The sequence below is a fragment of the Dermacentor andersoni genome, chromosome 3 (assembly GCF_023375885.2).
Source record: "Dermacentor andersoni chromosome 3, qqDerAnde1_hic_scaffold, whole genome shotgun sequence".
NCBI lineage: Eukaryota > Metazoa > Arthropoda > Arachnida > Ixodida > Ixodidae > Dermacentor > Dermacentor andersoni.
Window position 1 is genome coordinate 11,269,867 of NC_092816.1, and position 24,812 is coordinate 11,294,678.

The 24,812-nt window shown below is 46.7% G+C and overlaps 1 protein-coding gene across 4 annotated transcripts in view; it reads left to right on the forward strand.

Annotated features, from left to right (window-relative positions):
• Positions 1–24,812, forward strand: part of Vps11 (vacuolar protein sorting 11) — a 152,526-nt gene that overhangs the window by 115,094 nt on the left and 12,620 nt on the right. For 2 of the 4 annotated variants that reach the window (XM_072287063.1, XM_072287062.1), the window contains exons 21-22: positions 13,468–13,527; positions 16,374–16,440. In XM_072287063.1, coding sequence (XP_072143164.1) covers positions 13,468–13,527; positions 16,374–16,440 — 127 coding nt within the window. Of the gene's footprint in view, positions 1–13,467; positions 13,528–16,373; positions 16,441–24,812 lie in introns of those variants that run through there. The other 2 variants (XR_011893268.1, XR_011893267.1) reach the window with 2 other exon arrangements.

Genomic DNA, 24,812 nt, shown 5'->3' on the forward strand with positions numbered 1-24,812 from the left:
TTTGCTGGCCGCAAGATGTGGAATGAGATACCGCTGTGGATTAAGCATGCCTGGAATTTTACAGCCACTTTATAAAACCACCTAATGCCACAATATTCCTTGTGTTAATAACATTAGACATCAGTGTATACAGCATGCGACCTATCCCTTCGTTACCTTGATTATATCTGTTATATCTTCTGTATTTGCTATTCATGTATACACTTTTTTATGAAATGTTTTTGTGATGTGTGTGCCTTTTTGTTTGCCTTTTGCTTTCACCTGTTATAGACTATTTTTATGTAATGGATCCATTACTAGCCTAAATTGGCTAAGGGTCCAGATCCGTAATTACAATATTGTTGTGCCATTTATCTTTGGCAATGAAAGTATTTCATTCATTTCGTTTTATCCTATTGTTCCCTGTGCGCTGTATGATTCGGGTGTGATTGAAAGCGTGCGAGGGTGAGCCAAGAAGAATGGTGTCTTGATGAGCGCCGTCTTCCCGTGGAAGCAAGGAGAAAGGGGGTGGGGGAGGAAAGCGAGCTCGGGGGGAAGGGTGGGGCGGTTAAAGCAATCAAGTGCTTATGAGGGGAGGGGAGTGGGTGGCAGGCTAACACGCATCTCCTTTTGTAGCATAGCCGCGGCTGCGCATGCCAATGCAGCTGAGCCCACACGCAGCCCACACACCCTGTTTTAGAAGCAATCTGCTGTGTATGATAAGGCTGGGTGCGCCGGGATGGCGTGGCATCATATGCGCTGTCTTCCTGTGCATTTAGTACTGGAGGTTGCATAATCTAGAGTTGCAGAAACGCATTGAAGCAAAAGGCAAACAAAGCATTCGTTCCCCACAGACGGAGCTCTCACAGTAATGTCGTCCCATTGTGGGTGACACTATCAGCTGGGAGGTCAGAGCGGACGCAAAATTTTAGCTGGCTTCCCTTTGTACTGTCGATGTAAAGATAACGTTGACACCGCATGAAACTGCATGTTTCATTGCCGGCTCTCAATTCCGACAGAATCTTTCTTTTTTCTCATTCGAAATTGCTTTTTCTGGTTGCCCAATAACAAAAAAATATTTTTGCAGCCCCTTCCATGTTAGAAAAATTCATCAATGACTGTACTTATTCGTATAGAAGGACAAATTTCAATATAATGAAATTGCTGTATAGCAAAGCAAATTGCCGATTTTATTGACTTCGTAATATAGAGATTTACCTGTATATATAATAATATAGTCAATCTCGGATATATCAAACTCAAATATATAAAGCAGTTGTTAGATCCCCTTGGAAATCCCATGTAAAGGAATACTGGGTGTCCCACGTAACTTGAGCCAAGCTTTAAATATATGCAAATACCATGTAGCTGGACAGAACTAAGTAATGTTTGCGGTCGCTTGGAGATACTCAGATTATTTCTTGCATTCTGCCTAATTACATAATCAGTCTTAATCAACTTCTATGGCATTCCACTCTTAAAGGCAAAGCTTAAGTGTCCTACAAATTTTTTCATGTTGCTCTACAATTTTTCTCAATGACACTTTTCATCTAATTATAATATTTGAAAAGTTGGTTAATTAAGACTAATTATGTATTTAGGCATGAAGCGGTATGAGCCTTCAAATAGAAGATGAAGAAGCGCAGGAACCGGGGGGACAGAGGAAGAGAAGAGAGAAGTGAGAAACAAATGTAGACGAGATGGACGCCAGTTCCACAGCAATGCTTTACGTCTACTGTGTCCTTTAACTAGGAACGCTACAATATTTTGGCGCAGCCGACAACTGACTCCAACATGTGGGTGACATTTTTCCTCGAGGAGACCTCCGCAGAGAAGATCATCTTTTCGAGATACCAAGCTCAAGACGAACCAGCGGTGGAACTACCTCGCGAACTCAACTCGGCAGAACTCGTGAACCTGGTTTTAGAGAAGGCTTCCATAGACATTGCTGAACTACGTCGGAAGGGTGCGGTGAAAGTGAACTTGCGTCTGGCGATCTTCAACGAATTGCTTCTTCAACCGATGCGTCAAAAGGACTCTGGATCACGGTCTTCGACAGAAGAGGTGAGCCTCGTTTTGAAAGCTCTTCAGCTACAAGAACAGATGGCGCAACAAAACCAACTGGTGACGTCACTTGTAAGCTCTCTAAACGCTGAGAAGCCGGCGACTAATTTTGTAGAACCTGATGCGTTCGACGGCATGTCTTCAAGCCCAGAAAGTTGGCTTGAATTCTATTAATATGCCGCTGGGAAGAACAAATGGCACTCTAATGAGGACAAGATTACCAACATGCGTAGTTATTTAAGAGGTGTTGCACGGAAGTGGTACGATCTGCACATTATTGAAGATGTTGGCAACTCTTGGAACCAGTGGAAGGAAAAATTCTTGACGACATTCCGAAGCAACCCAGTGCAAAGATGGGACGCCGTGCTTAATTTCAAATTCAAGCAGGGCTCCCCCGTCGAGTATTTCTTTGAAAAACGCCGCCTTTTAAAGCTGGCCGAGCCTATGCTTCCTCCTTCTGCCATAGTAGCTCTAATAATGCAGGGATTGCCCGCGGAAGTCCTGAAGCTAGTGCAAGCACGATCACCTAAAGCTATAGACGGGCTCCTGGAGTGCCTTCACGACATACCATCTACTTCCGAAGAAAATGTAACCGCTGGTTCAAGCAGTCGCTTCAGACGGACCGGCGCGGATTGGTCAAGCCGTAATCCGCGAGAACCGAGCCGCCTTGCAGGCAGTATAGAGAACTTGGGTTGGCATGCTCCCAGAGATCGAGTGAATAACGTCGACAACACTTTAGTTTCTTTTAGTCGACAACGATTTTTAGTTTCTTTATATCTGGTCTGGATAGCAGAAAGTCGTACGTCACCCCTGTTATCACCAGTACTTCACTCTCTATTTCATGACCTTGGAACTCGATGTTTACTGAGGCCCACTGATTATGCTTTGTAACTTTTCCATCGTACCCTTGCACCCGTAGTACTCTTCCACTATGCAGCGGACTTGAATCTACCAGCTTGGCATTTGTTATAGACCCAGAAGCACCGCTGTCAACCAAAGCCATCATATATCTATTTCCCACTTTGACTAACTGCACCACTACTGAAAAAGAAGCTCTTGCTGTCCTTAAAGCAATTCAGTACTTCCGTACGTACCTAGAAGGTGCGAAGTTTACTTTGTTCACGGATCACCAGGCACTCACTCATCTCTTGAATATGACCCAACCTAAGGGACGTATCGCCAGATGGGTGTACTACTTGTAGCAGTTTGATTTCACCATCTCCCACAGACCTGGACCCCTTTTGACTGATGCAGATGCATAGTCTAGACTGATGATACATGCCAACAAAGAACAATCGGAAGAAATCAATGAAGTAAAATTGTGGGAAGGCACTGAACAATTAATTTTTATGGCAGGTCGCTATCAAGTCCCGCCAACGCTGGTTCCCAGGGTGCTTTATTTGTACCACGATAGCCCAGAATCTGGAGGACACGACGGATTTTGGCGCACCTACAACAAACTAGTCAAGAGATTTACGTGGCCTCACATGAAAGAAGACGTCAATCAATACGTTTGTTCATGCCACATTTGTCAAGTCAACAAAGTGAAATATAAGCAGCCTACGGATGCCATGATAATACCTTGCCACTCGAACGTGTCTTTTGAAGTTATACACCTGGATTTTGCTGAGCTAAATAAGAAACGAGAAGGAGTCCGAAAAACGCAAGCTTTTCTTCTGGCCATAGATGAGCACACCAGAATGGTCGCGGCACGGGCAGGGAAAGAAGATGCGAATAGTGTCATCGCCCTCCTCCAACGGGATATGTTTAGGACAACCAGGAAGATCGTATCTGACAACGGTCCAGCGTTCAAGAGTGAAAAACTAGCAAGATAGGCTCGAGACCACAATATATCAATCAAATTCTGTGCGCCATACCATCCCGCGGCGAATGGGCTTGCAGAGCGTGCTATGCGAGATGTGAAACAATACATCAGGATGTACGATAGTTTCCCCGGTGAATGGAAATGCTCTTTAGAAGCAGCTGTAAGACATCACAATTGCTCCTACACCAGTGGCTTGGGATGCAGCCTGCAGTTCGCTTCTTCAGGAGAGACCCCTATTCTTCAAGCGGACCGTGAACTGGGGCTGTTAGAAAATCTCAAGATCGTCGAGGAGAGGAAACAAAAATCACAGGAGGAGAGGTACCGTAAACGAATGAAAAAAAATTTTGACAAGAGACGTTGCTTAGATATCCCAGACATTCAAGTCACCGACCTCATTCTAGTTAGGAAAGGAGTAAGTGAATCCAGTGCCAAATTTTATGGTACTTACTCTGTGACAAAGACAGCCACTCAGAAAGGAATATTGAAGACTGTGTGGTACATTGGTGAACAGGGCTCAGTTGAATGTGCTTCGATTGGAAACGTCTTCAAGTATTACCCCAGGAGGGCTTAGCAAAAGAAACCTGGAAGCGTGAAGCGGTATGAGCCTTCGGATAGAAGATGAAGAAGCGCGGGAACCGGGGGGACAGAGGAAGAGAAGTGAGAAACAAATATAGACGAGATAGACGCCAGTTCCACAGCAATGCTTTACGTCTACTGTGTCCTTGAACTAGGAACGCTACAAGGCAGAATGCAAAAAATAATCTGAGTATCTCCAAGCGACGGCAAATGACATTACCTTGGTTCTGGCCAGCTACGTGGCATTTGTATATTTTTAAGGTTTGGCTCAAGTTACAAGGGACATCCTACAGATGCCATTGTACTACGCATGTATTGCACTCTTGTTCACTGCCACGATGGACAAATCGAATGATGCGACATGCCTTGCCTTTCTGAGTGTGTGTCGCCTTATGGGGATGCAATCATCTCTAATGCCGCAGAAAATGTTTAATGCTGACACATTTGAAATGGCACTGTTCTGACAGATTCCATCAAAAAAGACATTTAATCGGTAAGGCAGTACATGCAATGGAGAAAAGAAAAAATGAGCAGGGTGCATGTGCGAGTTTTTCTTGCTGCACTAATTGCTCATGCAAACTGCGGCTGTTCATTATCAGATAGAGCAGATAGCCACTTTGTTTCATGAATACAAATGGCCTTCCAGTCTGATACGCTTTCCTCAAGTATGCATTGATGATGCTTAATCTTTTCACTGAGTTGCTCCAGGCATGGGATGCCAAACCAGAGATGACTGTGCCGCTAGGTTTGTATTTTAACAGACTGCATTTTAGGGTTCTGTAAGCTGCCAAAACTAATTCAATAATTCAAAAGATTATATTTCCAACATAATACTTGGGGGTCACCTCAGGTGAAAAAGCGGCAAAATGTAGCTTTAAAGGGAAGCTGAAGAGTCTGTCGAATTCAATAAGACGCTCATATACGGATGCGGGAACATTATAAACCATGAAGGTAAAATTTTGGGGGGGATTTTTCACTTAGGAGCGACGCAATCGTCGGTTAAAATTGTGCTGTAGCTCCGCCCCCGTCGAGCGCCGCGTGCTGCTGCTGACGCTGACGATGCGAGCGGAGACCGGAAACGGCGGCGTAGTGACGTCAACACTGGTGTTCCGCTCCTTCGCAGCCTCCGCGACCGTGCCTGACCGGGCTCATTTCTGCGTGCGTGCCGTCCTAATCTGCTTCGCTCGACCCTACATTCCTTTATTTGTGTGTATATAGGAGTGGTAGTTGACGTGCTCAGCATCAATTGAACTTGTAGGCCGATCATGCCGGCGTTCTGTGCAGCCTACGCTTGCACGAACACCAGCGGTCGCGACGATGTTCCGATGTTCCATTAGTTCCTGCAAGACAAGAAGCTTTCAGCTAAGTGGGAGGCTGCTGTGAAGCGAAACAACTTCAAGTGCTCAAGAACAAGTGTTGTGCTCTAACCACTTCCGTGACGATTACTACCGGAGTTTATCAATAATGCATGCTTTGGGTTCTCCTAAAAAAAAATAGTGAGCACACTGAACGGAAGGTGCATGTTTATCGCCCACCTTTGACGCAGGTTTCATCGCCAAGCGCCGTGAATTTTCTATTCGCACGTGTGTTGTGAAACAGCCTGCATGCAGCTACCATAACGCAGTGCAAGCGTAAAGTTTGCATGTGTTGGAAAGCCTGCTCACGCCAAGAAGCTGCACTCCCCTTCTCTCGCACACATAAGAAACCGACCACCTCACCTAGCCGACGGAATTCGCCGGTGACGAGTAGCGTGCGGATGGCGCGCTGATGAAGGTTCTATACTACACGTGCTACAACAGGCGGTAAACTTTTCCCGCGTTTAAACCGTCTGTGTAGATTGCCGACAGCTTTGGGGCAGCGCACAAATGCTGAATATCGCATCACCGCTTACGTTCTACGAGGAGGCATGCAGGAACATAACACTACAGTTGTTTGCCCGGAAACGTACTCACTGGAACACTGAATGCAGCTTAGCAAAAAACATACTCGCCAAAGAACATTTCCAACCCAAGGAGATGCTCACACTTCGCCTTCGTTCGCGTGGAAAGCAGTGCTTGCACCAGCATTTTTTGCTTCTTGGAGAGGCCGGCTCTTCGCAATCGGCTCGTACATGCAGTATGTACAAGTATGTACGTACGTGTAGTATGTACAAGTATAAACCCCTTACAAGTGATCTTGCACGCGACAGCGACAGCGCTACAAGTGAGGCGATGGCTGTCGCGTTCACTCGTCGTCTGCAAGCCGAACTCCACGCGAGCGACGGCTTTGAGCGACGACTTCCCGGAATGAGGGCAGCAATATACGCGCCGAAACTAGCGTGACGCATGCTTTATCAATTTAAGTTGATGGATTTTACTGAAGAAGGAGCATAAAATATTTCTGAAGGTCTTGCACTAGGTTCTTATTCTTGCACGTGTAAAATTCAATAGTTTGCTCGTTCCGTGCGACAAACAGCAGTATTTGAGTTATGTACATCCAGTTTCGGCTTTGCACAATTGGCTAGTCGCTCATAGCATTTCCGGGCGACGAGCGACGAGTTCTAGATTTCTAGAAACGAGCGATCGAGCGACAACACCGAGCGATTTGTTCAAGCGACGGCCCGTTTTGTCGCTCGAAGCCGTCGCCCCGTCACCGTCGCGCGCAAAATCGCTCTCGTAGAGTTTGGACTTAACGCCGAACTCCTCAGAGAAACGCAAGCTCTCGAAAATTTCCATGACCGTCTCAGCAAAACACCACCAAACTATTTTGCACCGTGCTTCGTGTGTAGCGGCAGCAGTCGGTCCGGACGAACACCATTGTTGACGTCACGAGGCGCCCGACCAATTACAGGCGGAAACGAGGCGCGCGAGCTGGGCGTGTCTGCTGCTGCACTTTTCGTCGAAATAAAATATGTTTGTGCTTTCTTTCACTCAATTTCGATGCGATATTCGAATTCAGAGGGTTGAAAACCACGGCGTACTGCTCTTCACTCATTTTTTCTGGAAAACCTTTCAGCTTCCCTTTAAGGTGCCTGGGAGCCCATACACACCTCATCTGTACGGGCCCATGTCCACATTGTCTTCAACACCCATTAAAACAAAGAATTAAACACCACATCCCATTTTGATAGATTTTTACATTACAGGTTCTGATTTAACAAAACCTGAGCATGCTCCATATCCATACTTTGCAGATAGTCTATTGCGGCAGTGGTGCGCAAGACTGGGTGCTCCGTGATTCGTGGGCAAACAGTTTGCACTGAGTCAGCTGGATCCATTACATTTGTGCTCGCTGTGTTACACATGAGTGGGAATAGACTTTGCATGTTCCACAAGCTGAAAGCCACTTTTGAACCTAACACTATCTTATGTGACAGTGTTGGCAGTCACCAACACAGTGGCCACAGAGAATGGGCCGAGAACAAAAGTACCACGAGTACCACGTCAGAGGCACGCAAGAAGAGATGGGTGGATGAGATGCGAGTACAACTGTTTATGACCAGAAGTTGGTTCTGAAAGAGAAACCCGATAAGTCTGTTGAGTTGACTTCCTGTCAATGCATGACAATTGGTCATTGAAGCGGCACACCGTAACGGATATGCAGTTGGGCACATTCACACAGGATTCGCAATACAAGTGCACTGATGGTGGCACGGCGCATATTCATACGGGCTGGTTTGCCTCTGCAGTGTATCCATTTCTACCTTACCCAAATAAAAACTCGAGTCAAGCACTTTGAAGCATGTGAGGCACGCCGCTGCTTTGTATCCAGGCGACACAGGCTTTAGTGTTACCATTGTGATCAGCATAATGAAGACAATGCCGCAGCGCAAGCTTGTCACATTCGCATGCGAAAATTAAGTAAACTATTGTGCATTTAAAACGGCCTTGAAGAAGCAAGTTTTTTATTTCGAATTATCCTAACTGTTTCACGATCCCCTGAGAGTTCAATATGTCAAGGATTGGCTGTATATATATATTGTACTGAAGGCACTGGGCAGTGGGCATGGTGCTGGTGTGCTGGTTGGACAGGAAGTCAATAAGCAAAGCGATCCATGGGTCTTTGCGCTGCTCTGACGGCATGTCGGAAATGTTGAGGGCGAAGGCACCGCAGGTAGAAATAGATGAGTGGACAGGACCAGAGGGCAGGGGTGTTCAGGATAGAGCGTCTGCGTCTGAATGCTTTCGGCCTGAGCGATAAACAACGTGGATGTCGTACTCTTGTAGGCGCGATGCCCAATGGGCAAGCCGACCAGTTGGATCTTTTAGTGAAGATAACCAGCATAGGGCATGATGGTCGGTCATGATGTCAAATGGATGCCTGTACACATAAGGACGAAATTTGCCGATAGCCCAAATGATGGCCAGACATTCCTTCTCCGTAACCGAGTAGTTCGCCTCGGCTTTGGTAAGGGTGCGGCTGGCATACGCGACGACGTACTCTTCGAAGCCATCCTTGCGTTGTGCAAGAACAGCGCCGAGCCCGACACCACTAGCGTCCGTATGGATCTCAGTTGGAGCAGAGGGATTGAAGTGGCGCAGTACTGGAGGTGAGGTGAGAACGCGTCGCAGTTCTTGGAATGCGTCGTCGCACGCCGAGGACCAGGCTGATAGGTCAGAACTGCCGGTGTGAAGCTGCGTCAAGGGGGCAATGATAGAGGCAAAGTTACGGACGAAGCGTCGGAAATATGAGCACAGGCCGATGAAGCTGCGAAGCTCTTTCATGGTGGTTGGTTTAGGGAACTCTGATACGGCGCTAAGTTTTGTGGGGTCCGGAAGGATACCATCTTTTGAAACTACATGGCCGAGAATAGTAAGCGTACGAGTGCCGAAGTGGCATTTCTTCAAATTTAGTTGCAGTCCTGCAGTGGAGTGGCATGCAAGTACTTGCTCGAGGCGGTTGAGGTGCGACGCAAAGTCGGTGGAAAAAACCACAATGTCATCCAAATAGCAGAGGCACGTTTTCCACTTCAGCCCTCGAAGAATGTTGTCCATCATTCGCTTGAAAGTGGCAGGCGCGTTGCAGAGGCCGAACGGCATGACAATAAATTCATATAGCCCATCAGGCGTTACAAAGGCTGTCTTTTGATGATCGGTCTCTGCCATTGGCACTTGCCAGTACCCGGAGCGCAAATCCAGCGAGGAAAAGAATTCCGCTCCCTGCAGACAGTCCAAGGCATCGTTGATGCGCGGCAGAGGATAGACATCTTTGCGCGTTATTCAGTTAAGGCGGCGATAGTCGACGCAGAACCGAATGGAGCCATCTTTTTTTTTTTAACGAGGACAACCGGAGATGCCCAGGGGCTGTTAGAGGGCTGGATGATGCCACGCTCGAGCATGTCGTCAACGTGCTGGTCGATGATACGGTGTTCAGCAGCCGACACATGATACGGACACTGGCGCAATGGTGTTTGTTGACTGGTGTCGATACGGTGAACGACTGCAGACGCTCGGCCCAAGGATGGTTGGTCAATGTCAAATGAGGAACGAAAGCGTTGGAGGAGCTTGACAATTTCTGTGTGCTGCACAGGTGTGAGTTCTGCATCGACGGCACGAGCGAAGACATCTACAGGGGCATCAGTCACGGCAGGAGGAGTGACGGAACAAATCGGAAGTGATGCCGTATCACCAAACATGGTGGCCAGGAGAACGCTATCGAAAGCTTCAGCGGTACCCATGCACTCGCCGCGGAGTAGGGATGAAGGGCAGGCGGACGGATTGCACACGTAAAGGGCAGCAGAACCATCGCAAAAAGTGACGACAGCAAACTGAAGCAGAAAGTCCCGGCGGCGCACACAAGTGGCCGACGGTGTAAACAGAATAGATGAGTTCGCAGCAGAGTTACATGACACAGGAACCAGAGCGGCGGAGAAAGGTGCGATATCGATGTCAGAGGCGGCAACAACTTTAGGAGAAGAATGGTCGTCAGGGTCGAAGCACGGCACTGATAACGTAAGTTCGGCACGAGCGCAGTCGATAAGAGCTTGATTTACAGATAGGAAATTCCATCCAAGAATAACGTCGTGTGAGGAACGAGATAGGACGACAAATTCTATAACATACATAACGTTTTGAATGACAACCCGGGCTGTGCACGACGCTGAAGGCTGAATGCGATGCGAGGTTGCCGTACGCAGAGAAAGAGAGGTAAGGGGAATGGTCACTTTGTTCAAATTGCGGCAAAGCTTCTCACTAATAATAGAAACGGCGGCTCCGGTGTCGATAAGTGCGTGTACGGTTACGCCGTCTACGGACAGTTCAATTTCGTTCGCCGGGTTAGAATGAGGCCTTGAAATGTTCGATGTAAACGCAGTTCTTGCCTCTGGAACTGCGACTGTTAGTTTTCCTCTCGGGCTGGGCTGGGTCGGCGAACCATCGGGGAAGTGGATCGGCAACGTGGGGAAGGTGACTGGCGCCGTCAACGGTAAACGGGGGCTGCGACGGCGGCAGAATCGTGCTACGTGGCCCGGAAAATGGCAGAAATAGCATATTGGCCGGTTGTCAGATGTACGCCACGGGTTGACGGCAGGGGCTCCAGCGGCCGAGTAAGGGACGACCTCTCGGACGCTTCGTCGCCAAGCCACGCACTTCATCATTCGGGATAACCTGCTGTACCACCGCAACTACAATTCCAGCGGCCGTAAGTGGTTGCTTGTTATACCCCGACACCTCCGCTCCGACATCTGCGCCACGTTCCACGACGACCCACAATGCGGCCATGCTGGTGTATTAAAGACATACTCTCGCCTCCAGCTTCGGTACTACTGGCACGGTATGTACCGTTTCGTTCGCCAGTATGTCTGGTCATGCCACATATGCCAACGATGCAAGACGCCACCTCAACATGCCACCGGCCCCTTGCAACATTTACCATGCCCCGCGCGCGCGTTTGACCGCGTCGGCGGTGACCTATACGGTCCGCTTCCCAACACTCCAAGCGGCAACCGCTGGGTTATTGTTGCTATCGACCACCTCACGCGGTACGCTGAAACTTCAGCCCTAGCATCTGCCACAGCAAAAGACGTCGCCAATTTTATCCTTAAAAACCTGATTTTACGCCATGGAGCACCTCAAGAATTACTGAGCGACCGCGGTCGCATTTTCCTCTCAGACGTCATTGCAGCATTGCTAAAGGAGTGTCGCATCATTCACTGCACTACCACGGCATATCATCCTCAAACTAATGGGATGACGGAACGTTTCAACCGCACCCTTGGTGACATGACGGCCATGTATGCTTCATCTGACCACTCGAATTGGGATCGCATTCTACCTTTCGTCACCTACGCTTACAATACCGCCACGCAAAGCACCACTGGGTTCTCCCCTTTCTTTCTCCTTTACGGACACGAACCTTCATGCACTATGGACACGATTCTACCTTACTGGCCAGATACTTCGGAGTGGACGACTGTTTCTAGAGCGGCTGCTTACGCCAAAGAATGTCGCCAGCTCGCTCGTTCGTTCACATCCCAGGACCAGTGGCGCCAAAAGCTTCGCCACGATTCATCCACTACGGCTACGTGCTTTGCGCCTGGCTTGCTGGTCTGGTTGTGGGTGCCCTGTACTCCTCCGGGCCTTTCCTCCAAGCTGCTCTCCAAGTACCACGGTCCTTATCGGGTACTGAAACAAACATCCGCGGTCAACTGCCTCATCGAGCCAATTGAAACGCCTTCCGACCAGCGTCGTCGGGGCCAGGAAATTGTCCACGTCTCCCGGCTCAAGCAGTGCCATGACCCCCCTGTGTTCTCCTGTCCTTAGGTCGCCAGGATGGCTACTCTTTCGGTGGGGAGTGATTGTACTGAAGGCACTGGGCAGTGGGCATGGTGCTGGTGTGCTGGTGCAAAAGACGACGACGACGAGAAGTGCTGGCTTCCCCGTTACGATATAGCGCCGACCTGTTTAAGCCTAGCGCTACAACCTATAACTAGTGACCCTTCTGCTAGGCGAACACCCCCGTTGCAACATATATATGTATATATGATGCAGGAAAACAATAGTTTTCGAATATGTTGGCATTGCACTCAGCAAATAATTGGTGCTATCCAACATGAATCCTTACCAACTAGCTCAGCTTTCCGTCATTCTAAGCTATTCAACTGTTTTGTCATACCCCAACAGTAGTTTCTTAGTCTGTCTGTAACATTGGTTGTTTTGTTCATGTGGTGGCAAGGTATTCCATATCCAATGTTTTGCTGTTACCATCAATATTTTTAGTGTTTTTGAGTTCCAGATAGGCATGACCACATAAAAGGTCTGTATGAGTCTTAACATTCCTTGGAACTGAAGTCAAACATATTTGCATTGTCCCTCATGTGATGCATCATTGCTGGTGCTTTGAGGAAAGCAAATCACAGAGACCCAAACAGCCAAGCATTTACGTTGATCTGCGTCCATGCGAGAGAGGCCGCCAGAGGCTCAAGATCTTCTTTGCAGTTGTAATCTAAACACGACTCGCTACAGTTTTCCACATCTATATCTTTGCTTGAGGTAAACAAGCATCTAAAAACACCAGGTTTCGTAGCATTGAAAAGAGTGGCCATCTTTGCTGCAATTGCTTAACTCCTTGCTGCCATATTTAAAACTAATGGGAGCCAGACTTCTGTTGTTTCCACCAACTGCAGCAACAACAGTAATGTTTTCTGGGATGCTTGCACTATTTAGTAGTGCAGCATACCCACCAAAATAAAACAAGACTGCCACTCGTCTGTGGCATCAAGTTGATGAAAGGAAATCCCTAGACAAGTGTGACCTTCCCCTGGCAAATTTAGGTGAAAATGCTTGGACGGGAGAGACTTGTTAATGGCACAAAAGGTCTTAATGGTGATATTTCGACAATGTGTTGGTTGTTCATTATTAAGTGCAAACTGTTGTCAAAGAAAAGAAGCAAAACAAACAATTTATCCTGTTGTGCCCCTGTTAACTTTTTGGTAGTGCTGCTCTGCATGACTCGGCAGTCGAGTATTTGACTTTGTGTTGGATTTCTGGTTGCTCTTTCAGAGTATCTGTGATTGAAATGTACCCTTTCCAAATGTCTTGTTGCAGGTGCTTTGAGAACTATGCTGAAAATGACACAGACTGTCCTGAATGCCTGCCACAGCACAGGTAACTGGAGGAGCACTCTGTCCTTGAGCAGTGCAGTTGACAACTTTATTTTCACATACTGGAATTTGGATGGGCTGGTTCTCCTTCATTTTAGAATGCCAAAACATCTAGTGTGTTTTCTTTTCCTCATCAGTGTTATGGGGAAATGTTGGCTACTATAGTTTTATTGACCATTCTGAAATTACGTAGTTTCATTGTGTGTTTATGTGCACACATTGCTCTGTATGAGTTCTGGTAATCTTTAATTGGCAGCTTGTTGTTGCTGCTGCTGCTGTTTTACTACACAGTGTAATGGCGTCCTCGTGTTTGTCCTGTCCCTCTCTTCTAATCATTTGCTTTGCACTAAACTTCATGTTCAAAAAGAGAGTCCTAGGAAACAGTTTGAACATTTAACCCATTAATGATGGCACATATAAATACAAAAAAAAGTGTATTTTATCTAAATTTGCAAAAGACATCGAGAATAAGCACAATCAACAGCAATGAGGGGAAACCCTAGGCAGAAAACTGGAAGTGGGCTTCACCCCAAGCCATGCAAGGCTTTATGTATAATTTGTACAGACAGCTCTCATCATATGTGAACCATCAATGTACATTTACTTTACATCACATGTGTGAAACCACTGCAGCTGGATATCTTGCACTTGGTCTTTCGCCTCTGACAGTGCTTTAAAAAAAAAAGCGAGTCACGCATCAAACTTCTTTCTCATCCTATTTTCCTGCTCTAAACCAACAAACTAAACTTGCTGCATGTCATTCAGTGTTGGCCAAAGATATATAGCTAGAAACTTCGTACTCAATGTCAAAAATCACCGAAAATAAGCAAAACATTTTTTTTTTGTCAATGAAGGTTCAATGCGAAAGGCGAAATACGAAAACACCCATGTACTTAGATTTAAGCGCACGTTAAAGAATTTTAGTGTTAATGAATTAGGAAAGTTGAAACCACGTTAGTGGTCAAAATTTACAGAGTTCCCCACTACGGTGTGCCTCATAATCAAAGTGGTTTTGGCACGCAAAACCCCATAATTGAATTTTAATGAAGGTTCAATGTCACGCTCTAGTGTAATGCTCAAAGCGCACACATTAAACTATTCTCATGGACAGGCTAAGAGAGACATGGGTGACATAGTGTTGAACAACTGAAGAAGAGATTTGTAAAATATCAGAATTGTGGGTAATTAGTTTATTCATACTTAGTTTATTCATGATTGCTAAATATCAGCTAATTCAAGGCCAAGTTAATTGTTATGTTTTCCTTGACTGATGCGGTAAACATATCATCAATTAAAGTATGTTTTGCTTGTATCTGAATGAAGTGTGTAAAAACACTTGTACCTAATTAACTTCATTGCACAGCAAATTATTTAAGGAGTTCGAAGATGTCTGTGTCTAATGTTTTCTTCTTAATAACTTAATTTTTGCATAACCATGTTTAGATAAAAATTCGGCGCAGACACTTCAGACTGCTTATGTGTGAGAATGCGAAAACATTATACCATTTGTGGGCCTCAAATGTCATGAACACGCTCATTTTATACACTCATGGCATAGCGCCACATCCTTCCCTTTGGCTACGCCATTATGTGCTGTCAGGATTGGGGGCTCAATCCCATCGCTCGTGATGCGTTGTCAAGATTGGAGTCCGGCATGAATTCGAAGGTAGCTGGCCCATGCCGTCGTCCAACTTATCCACACTGAGGACGTTGATAAAGGGAAGCACTGCTTCTCATCGAGAACGAGGAATATGGGTTTATTTACAGTATTTATATCAGTCAAACATGACTGTTTGAGAAAGTACATCAGTCTAACATGACTGCTTGAGAGAGAGTCTCAGTCCAACATGACTGCTTAAGAGAAGTGTGTCGAGCATCGACACAACAGCAGTTTTTAAACACTCGGTCCTCTCCCGATACAAGGTGATGCGAACGTTCGTTTAGTCATCGCAAACTAGCCGCCTCTTTGCAGGACAGTTTACACACACACATGCACGCACACACGTGTTTACGGTCCGAAACCGGCACCCCACGAATTTCATAGAACTCGGAGCCGTTCTGGGTAGCGCGTTGTCTTGCGTCTTGGTCGGGGCGTGGGAAGGAGCGCAAAATGGCGTCCCCGCGGCAACTCGCGCACCCGTAGCAGATCAGGTCCGCGTTAGGGAGTTTGGTAACAATAGTTGGCCCGCCGAACTCATTCCGTCACAACGGCTCCTAGCTGAACCGACGGAGAGTGGAGGATGCGCGTATTGATATCGACACAAAGTCAACTTCGCCACGCCGTGGCTAGAGGTTGGCGGCGATGCTCCCGAGATGTTGCTTGCACAGTCGCAACTGGATGGCAAACTTGCACTGCAGCTGGCCGTTCTTAACAGTGCCCAATGACACACGCACTAGACTGCACCTTTAGTCACCCAGATGGCTACAACGAGACGTGTGCCATGGTGCGTGCACTAGACACACATTTAGTCAGCCAGAACCGTGGAGCTGCTGCGGCACCGGGCAAGCGTGCTTGTCATGCACCACGGAGGCCCGGGTTCGATTCCCACCCAGACCGAAATGTACCAAGTTTTCTTTTCGTAGCCATTAATTTACTTTGTTTATAGGAACCTCTTTGTGCCATCAGCCATCTTGGTACCAATTTTTGGTCACGCTGACACCGATGGATTTTTTCGGTGTAATGGGCCCTATAACGCTTTCGCATTAAAATTAGCAATGTGGTTTCATCTAGATATCATTGGCAGCTTTTCATCATTCACGCTCCAGTGTTGTAACAAAGCTTTGCAGATAGTGCTTGCCTTCTCAAGCTAGTTGAAATGACACTTTAGGAATTATACCTTGCCTCTGCAGCAAGGTGTTGGACATCCTGCGGTCTCAAGAGCAGGCACGAAACCTGCATGAGGACTTCCATCATCAGGTAGGCACCTTTGAGAAATGCACTTATCTGCACTGACTTTTGTGTGCGTTCAAATGGGCACTAATGGAATAAAAATATTGAATCAGTACAAAACTAAGCACAGCATGGAAGACGGGGACACCGGAAGACATACTCGGTGATGATAATCAACTGTGTTTATTAATGATGCAGAGATCACATGCTATATACAGGCATGTGCAAAAAGAAAAGAAAAATAATCAAAGGTGACGTATCAATAAATTGAAAGAAAATTTCACTATTTCATGACCACATGCTGACAATTTGCAAGCAACATTACAAAACACTTCAGAATTGATTCACATATGCAGTATTTCTTCATGGCAGCGCAATAGATGATGCACTAATTAAGCTAAATACTGTGTTTTCTGCACATGCAAGAAAACACAGTATTTCCCTAAATACAGTGAAACCTCGTTACTATGAACATCACATTAACGAACTTTTCAGACTAACAGACTTTTCAGAAATCCCCTGCTGACTTATAATTTCAATGTAGAAATATTTCAGTACTATGAACTTCGGAATACCGAACTGTTCAAAGTAATGATCGCTATTCAGTTTCCCTGTGATGTTAACAATGCCTCAGTACTATGAACTAATATTCCAAAATCTGGGGATTCTTAGATTTCTGTGTATCCTTTACAGCAGCTGAAACAGTAGGCTAGCAGACGATAAGGTGCACAGAGCGGACGTCATGTATTCATGGGTTCGGAAAGCATGAGGCTGTGCCCAAGAAAAAAAACTAGGGCGTTCGGAGGTGACGACACATCAGGTTTTGTGAGTGCACGCTCCGCCCAAAAAAGTGTCGCCTAGCAACGGAGGCATACCTCTACCTTCTTTTACCCTTCTTTCTACTTGTTTCGTGCTTCTACTTCTACTTTCTTTCTTTCTTTCGTGCCGCCGTACTAGCTACGCGCGAGGCGCAATGTAACTTCTGTACTCACGGCGATGCCACACAGTTGCACTTTGGACTTTCCAGACAGTGACGTTTACGCGCGCTTGCGCTTTGACATAGTTCAGGTGTCCACCTCAAGCGAGACAGTTGTGGTGTCCACGGCAAGAAATCTGAAAAACAAACAAAAAGCAAGAAACATTGCTCTTTGGAGGTGACATGGTGCTACCTTTTTGTCGGTAGTTTTCTCGGCGGCAGTGTCCGTTTTGCACACGTCAGTTTTATTATACAGTGCTTTGGTGGTGCATGGTGGCAGAATCTATGGAAAATAGCAACAGCATGTGCCGACAGCCAACAGCGATGTTTTCGTGGAAAGCTCATATATTGACAACTAATGAACTGATGGGTTGGTGGGCAGAACGGTTAGTTTTGGGGCTTTCACTATAACGATCTTTCAGAATAACGAACAATTTACCATGGTCCCTGAAATTCGTTATATTGAGATTTCACTGTAAACAGAAACAGTTTGTCTCCGGTGACACATAGCACTGCACAAACACCCGATCCTGGGGTGGTGCGGGAATCGGGAAGAGGGCACTGCTAGCACATTGCTACAGGAGGATAGCTCCCTACCACACGCCGTTAGAGAAAAGTGTCCCCACGGCTATGCTGCATGCTCTCGCGATAACGAGTGGCCAATCTCCATGGGCTTGGGCCTCAAATAAGTGTTGCTAGGCGTAGTATGACCACGCCCAAGCTCTAGGCGCCGCTATTCAGTTTAGCGTTTGGAAAGTGACCAACACTAGGTAGGCACTCGCTGTAGGTGCAAGGCACCACACACGGGCGCAAGTGCAAGTGATGCTCAAACAAAGGGCCCGGCGGACAAGTGGAAAAATGTGTACATGCCCTGATGCTGCTTTGGCGAGGCTTCTCTTGCACTCACTCTGCTGATTGCCTTGGTTGCGCCCCCGCTGGCGCCATGGCTGCTGTGGCCAGCAGTGCCATTAACCGGTTTGCATTAAAAGTTACACAAGTGGAAAGTAGAATGTGTACAGATGGCAGTTGCTTATGCACGAAAAGACAAATGAGTGTTCCATGCAATAGCTCCATGCTAATCTCAGCCCAGCCCAGTAGCTACTGCTAAACCCGCATTCTTACACTCTTACTAAAGAAACTTTCATGCGCTGTGTATAACATAAGGATACTGGTAAATTAAAATAATAATTTAAGAAATGAAACCCTCTATACTTCAAAAAAATGAAGCCACTAAAGAGGAGAAAGTAAAGAGTTTCATCTGCATACGTGGGACACTTTCCACCGGGTGGAGACATGGCAGCATATAAATTTCTGTGGCTGGGCTGTTCTTCGAAAATGCTGGAGTTGCAAAAGGAGGCTGCAGTGTAGATTACCGAATAGTAGGAATGAGCTCACCTTCGATACATTGGAGTTGTTAGCGAGCCCAACAAGTGCCGCTTTCATGATGGTTCGGCGGTCCTGAACTATGACTGGATGGCGCAGGACACTGCCAGATTAGCTGGCCACGATGCTGTAGCCAGAATTGAATGGGCAGCCAAAACAGTGGCTGCAGGGCATCTGCAATGTGGCGACAACTACATAGAGCTGTGGTCTCGGTCTGACGTCAGTGGGTCAGTGACCCCGTCCACCTTCAATATCTACAGCGATTCGATGAAGCAGTTGGTGTAGTTTGTTCTGGTTACCCCAGTGCACCACGCGCATTCCTTCACAGCACACACACATGCACCCACAAACCCCACAACAATGCCGACCACCGTCCACAGCATGCTGTGCGATGGAAAGCACAAAGCGTCCTTCACCCCACGTACTGACATGTGAAAAGGGATCATTCTCCCCCTGTGCTTTGTGACCACGGAAATTAAAGTCCTCCTTCACTGGTAAAGAAAAAAAAAAAAGAAGGTAACCCTTTAACGGTCAATGACGTAAATATACGGCGCCGCGAATAAGTCCAAAAATGGTCGATACCGTATATTTACGGCACCGTCTGTACGTTTAAAAAGCGCACCAATTTCCTAACTTTTTCTTTTCTGTCATGTGCTGCCACTATATGGGAATACAGGGAATTTTTTTTGCACGCCTTTCTTTCTCGGTTTTCATTGCATGGTTTGTTTAAGAGCTAGTTTGCTCCCGTGCATCTATATACTACCGCTCGCGCACTGGCGTGCGTGCGGACAGGCGGGCGGTGGTTTAGGTTTTGTTCCGTGGGCAGTTTCGCCTTCTTGCGCTTGCAAAACTGATGGCTATCTCGTTACTAATCGCTCAAAGGGCAACCGCCTGTCTCTTGCTCATTCTGTGCTCACAGGGGTGCGCATAGGAAGGACGCTGCCGTGCATGCGTTTCCATTGCTTTCTTTTTTTTTTTTGACACTCACAAAAACTAATTGCCTCTGGTTGGCGATAAGATGAAGATTAGCGGAAGTTTGTCACACGCGTTACTTTTTTGACGGGCACACAACCACACAGTTTTCTTGAGTGTGCGCACCTACGCAGTTCTATTACACTATGGATGTACAGTGCTCACGGATTGAAATAGGACACGGAGCATTTAGTACAACCCTACATGTGTGCAGAGTACGCGAGAGCACAATGTCATGTCGCTAGGAATTTGGTCACCAAAGGTGACGAGGGCTCCGATGTAAGTGTACGCGCCAGAATTACGTCGATGTGACACGAACTGCAGCCGATTGAAGCGAAAGTATGCGCATTACTTAGCCCTAAATTGACGCGTTTCATTCCGTGAGCACTGTACATATTAGTGTAAAAGCAGGAACATTCCAGTCTTGCGAAATATTCTCGAGTGTGCATTTTCAAAGCCTTGAACTATGTGCATCAAATTTTTAATTCTTATAAGTTTATTTCCTTTTTTATTGTTATTCATGAATGAAGAATACATATATACCAACTCAAAATATTTTTTTCTCACTTTACGGTCACCCTAAAAAAATTATGCTACATTTTTTTTTAAATAAGTTCTGAAGAAGAATTGGAATCTGCAATTAAAAAGTGGACCCTGGGCGGTCGCATATGGTGAAAAAAATCGACGCTCAAAGGGTTAAAAAAATTTGCATGTTCAAAGTTTTAGGTCTCAAATGTGCTCTTGGGACAAAGGAAAAACAACGAAAGAGTGCAGACGATCAAAAGGACATTTATTGTGCCTTTTATACACCAATCTAGCCAGCTGAATTACTATCTATAGAACCCGCTGATGTATTCTGATGAATCGAGGAAGTCCGACTCACCGCAACAGGATATCGAGCCAATATGCTTGCCCTCTTCCACGCTGGACACCAGTGCCTAATCGTTTGCATGTAGTCACACGAACAGACCCGCGAAGTGTGCCGGGCGGCGTGCAAGACGTCTGCAGAGCCTGCCAATCCCAAGGGGAAGAGGCTACTCCCTTTTGCTCCGGAGTAACCCCGCCATTAGGTTGCTTTAGCAGTGTAACACTTATGCCATCCCTCATACTAGTCCGTAACTGCACCAACTGCAGCAGCACTCAGCTATGCGAGCAAGCCAGATTACTGGAGGTGCGAGAGCAATACAGCAAAAACAACATTAAGGGGCGCAAGAGAGTCTAGCCTCCCCACATCCTCTTAAATTGCTACATCCTCTGGCAAAAATGCTTTGTTGTCTAACATGAATGTGTGCTTTCACAAACAAGAGATAGTACATGCGACAGTGGCTGCGCTGAGGAATTGTCCACGCACTCATGTCCACAACCCACACATCGACTATGCCTCTAGGGCACACCGCTGGTGTCAAGTGGTCACCGCAGCTGCTCTGCAGACGCCGTGTCTACAGACTCGAAAGCACGACTTCAGGCCAGTATGAAAAGGTAACGTTGTAGTCGACACGAGCAAGCGTTGCTTGTGCCAATGTGCCCTACTGCCTAGAGCCGCAGTAGCCATTGGTGACTGCCTGCCCTTGTCCGAGCCACTGAGGGTTGCAAGCCAACGAAGGTGGCCACTGCACTGAACGTGCCACAGGCATCCCCATTGCCTGGCATGGCTCGATCATAGTCTGGGGCCGCAGCTGGCAGTGCTGGTGATGAGCAGGTGGCATAAAATTAAAGGTGACTCTGCTCACACTGTGTACACTCAGCACACTCCACAAACGAAGTAGTGCAAGGTCGAGCAATTGCATATGTATCAGCCATGTGGTATGATTTTCATTTTGACTCACAAAATATCGTGCGGCTACTCAAATGCTAAGTTCACGTGAACAAAGCTTGCTTTCTTGAGTCAAATGAGTAATTTTGATTCATGGCGAGGCAAACTAAAATGAGGGAAGCAAAATGTGACACCTCAACGCCACTGTCCACCAGGTTGTGTCCCTCCAAGTGCGATGGGCAGCTTCGTAAAGCCTTGAGCCTAATGAGTCGCTACCCTGACAACTGGCATCCAAGAACAATGCCCAAAATGGGTGCAAAACAGGCAGCTGCAAGGAGACGTCCAGTCTGATAGGTGGTATTACCCAGCTTGACGTACACAGCATCCAAGTGGATGGCGCCGACCGTCCCAGTACGGTGTCGGAGCACACGATGCCAGGCCGCAATACCCGACAGCCCCTAACGGCATCTGTGGCCCACAGCCACTGAGATCCCAGAGCCACGACTCCCAGAGTCAGAGATAGAAGAAGCAGTTTGCATAAGAATCTTGGAATACCCACGAGGCTTCCGTACTCACTCACATCAGGCTTGCCAATGCTCCTTGGGCACTAGGCCTCGCTCTCCCACAATGCAGACCATTTGGCTTTTGTACCGATAAATACCTTCCAACAACTTCAAAAAAGGCTTAGCATGTCTGCAAGTTCAAACACGCCGCAGCAACAATCGCCTCACTCTCAAGAAAGCGCTCTGCCGCCGATGGCAATCAAAATCCATGCTAAGCCTATGCTTCAGTTCAAACAAAGGTTGTCTCGAATCGAGGGAAACTGCCAAAACTATTGTCCGATGTCCCCCCTTCCCCACAAGAACCCTCTGTTGGGTGTCATATAGGGGGATCTCAAGCATGCTCTTGGAACAAAATAACCGCAGCGAAGTAGTGCAGACAATCAAAAGGGCATTTACTGCACCTTCTGGCCAGCCGAATTACTATGAATAAAACGTGCCGAAGGGCGCTGATGAATCGAGGACGTCTGACTCACCATGACAAGATATCGAACGAATATGTTCACCCTTGTGATGTACACCAATGCCTAATCATTCACATGAACGGTGCCCTACTTTGAAGCCTCTCATGGGAAGGTCCCGTGAAGCATGCTGGCCAGCCTGCGAGACGTCCACACACCCTGCCAGCCCAGAGCCAAAGAGGAACAGGCTACTCCTTTTTGTGCACAAGTAACCCTGCCATTAGGTAGCATTAGCAGCTATTAGCAGCACAACACTCGTGTCATCTCTTTTACTATTCTGCAACAGGGGCGTAGCTGGGGGAGGCGTGTATAGGACTTCAGCCCCTCCCCCTTGAAATTTTTGCGTGCTGTCATGTACCGCCAACCAAAACAAACCCCAGCACCGAAAATCATTCTGGATTTTGTCTAGAATGTCCTTTTCACGCTCAAAAAGATATTTCGGCACGAACATTGTGAACTTGGGCTGGGCTTCATGGCAGCACCCGTAAACCAGAAGCCCCATCAGAGCATAAAGTTATAAGGGCGTTTCAATGGCGAGCGAGCACGTCGCAGCATCTTGCAGAGGCCGCAGAATCTACAGAGCACGTGGATTTAAATTCAGAAACCTTGCGACTATAAATTTCTCATAAACTTCTGATGCGAAAGGTGCATTGACATTTCCAAAGTCGTGTTTTAGATTTTCAATTCCGGAACTTAGTGGGTTTAATGTTCTTATAAACATTTGACGCCAAAGGTGCATTGACTTTTCTAAAGTCGTCCATTGGACTATACAATGAGGCAAGCCAAATCAACACATTATCAGACAAGTTGACAAAGCACGCAGTGAGGCCTGATGAGAAGAAGCGTTGTGGTCCATTTGTGCCGTCATGTCACAGAAAAGGATAACATCTTTTTCACCTGCACCAAAGCGCCCCATGTCAAGACACTAAAGCCAGCAAAAGTAATTGCATTCTTATTTATTTTTTTCTACTTTGACTTTTATTCGAGAGGACACATTAAGCCTTTTGAATTTTCTTGTTCTCAGTGCCCATGGGCTGCCAGAGTGCATGCATTTTTCTCTTGTTGCCCCACCCGCCGTGTGGCATGCTTCAGTGCGCATTTGTTTTTCTCTAGCCGAGTGAATTTTGGCCTGGCAGAGTTTTGGACGCTTTCTGGGTAGCAGACGAGAGAAAAAAACAATGGTTGCACACCGCCATCACTGTGGGGACTTGACGGATTGTAATGCGTTCGCTTGAGGGCATCACCTTCACTTCGTTGTTATCGCAACCTCTCTGGAAAGTCTTGTCTTGCCGGTGTAGGATACCGAGCAGTATGCGTATTGTTCTCTGTGGACCAAGCGTCGCACTTGTTCTTCGATATTCCTTTGGTAGCCACATTAGGTGCCCAAAGTAGGTGTTCGATTGTGGCCGACATGCTTCCCTTTGCGATTTTTCATTTCGGCGCCCCCACCCCACAAAAGAAAAAAAATGACATTGTTGCGGCACAGCGAATTGTCGCATGGTGAAAGTTGAATTTTGTTACTTCTTTTAAGGAAAGTAATGGCCCACGGGACTCTTCAGTTTCTGGATACTCTTATTATATGATTGTGATAGCAATTATATGGACACTCCAGGCAAATTCCTGCTGTTGCCGTCGCTGTCATATTTCGCATAAAGTCTAAGGGTGATAACATTGTCACTGCACACCACATACTGTATGTGTGAGTGAAAGCATGGGGGTGCGAGGGGGGAGGGGTTAGCCGACGATGGTAGCTCGGTCTTGTGCGCAAAGGAGAAAAGCGAGGAGGAAGGGCGTCACGTTCCGTCGCACGCGATGCATCGGGGAGGGGGCCTTAGGATTCTGTGAGTCTGTGATTGGACATGTAGATTTGCCTTGTTTGACACATTATATACGCTAACTTTTGCTTAGATACGTAGATTTATTGAAGGCGTACACATATATTTAAATATCTTGTTATGAGGTTTTGCGCATAAACGCAGTGGACTCTCTTTCCAGTGACACTCTTTTTGCCCTTTATCAAGCTGTAGCTTCGCATTTCTATATTCCACTGTATCTTTGCATTTCAAATGTATATTTTGCAGAATTCCTGATTTTTATATGTGCTCTCTATTGCGACTATAATTTCGGTGCAATTACTCACAATACACGACTGGTGACAGCTGTTCCTGTGCAATACATTGGAACGAAGGGCAGAGTCATTGAGATTTTTTTCCCTAGCCGTTGCATATATACAAAAATGTAAACAAGGTTCTTGAATGTCGATAAGTTTCATTAAAATATTTGTCCTCAACTTG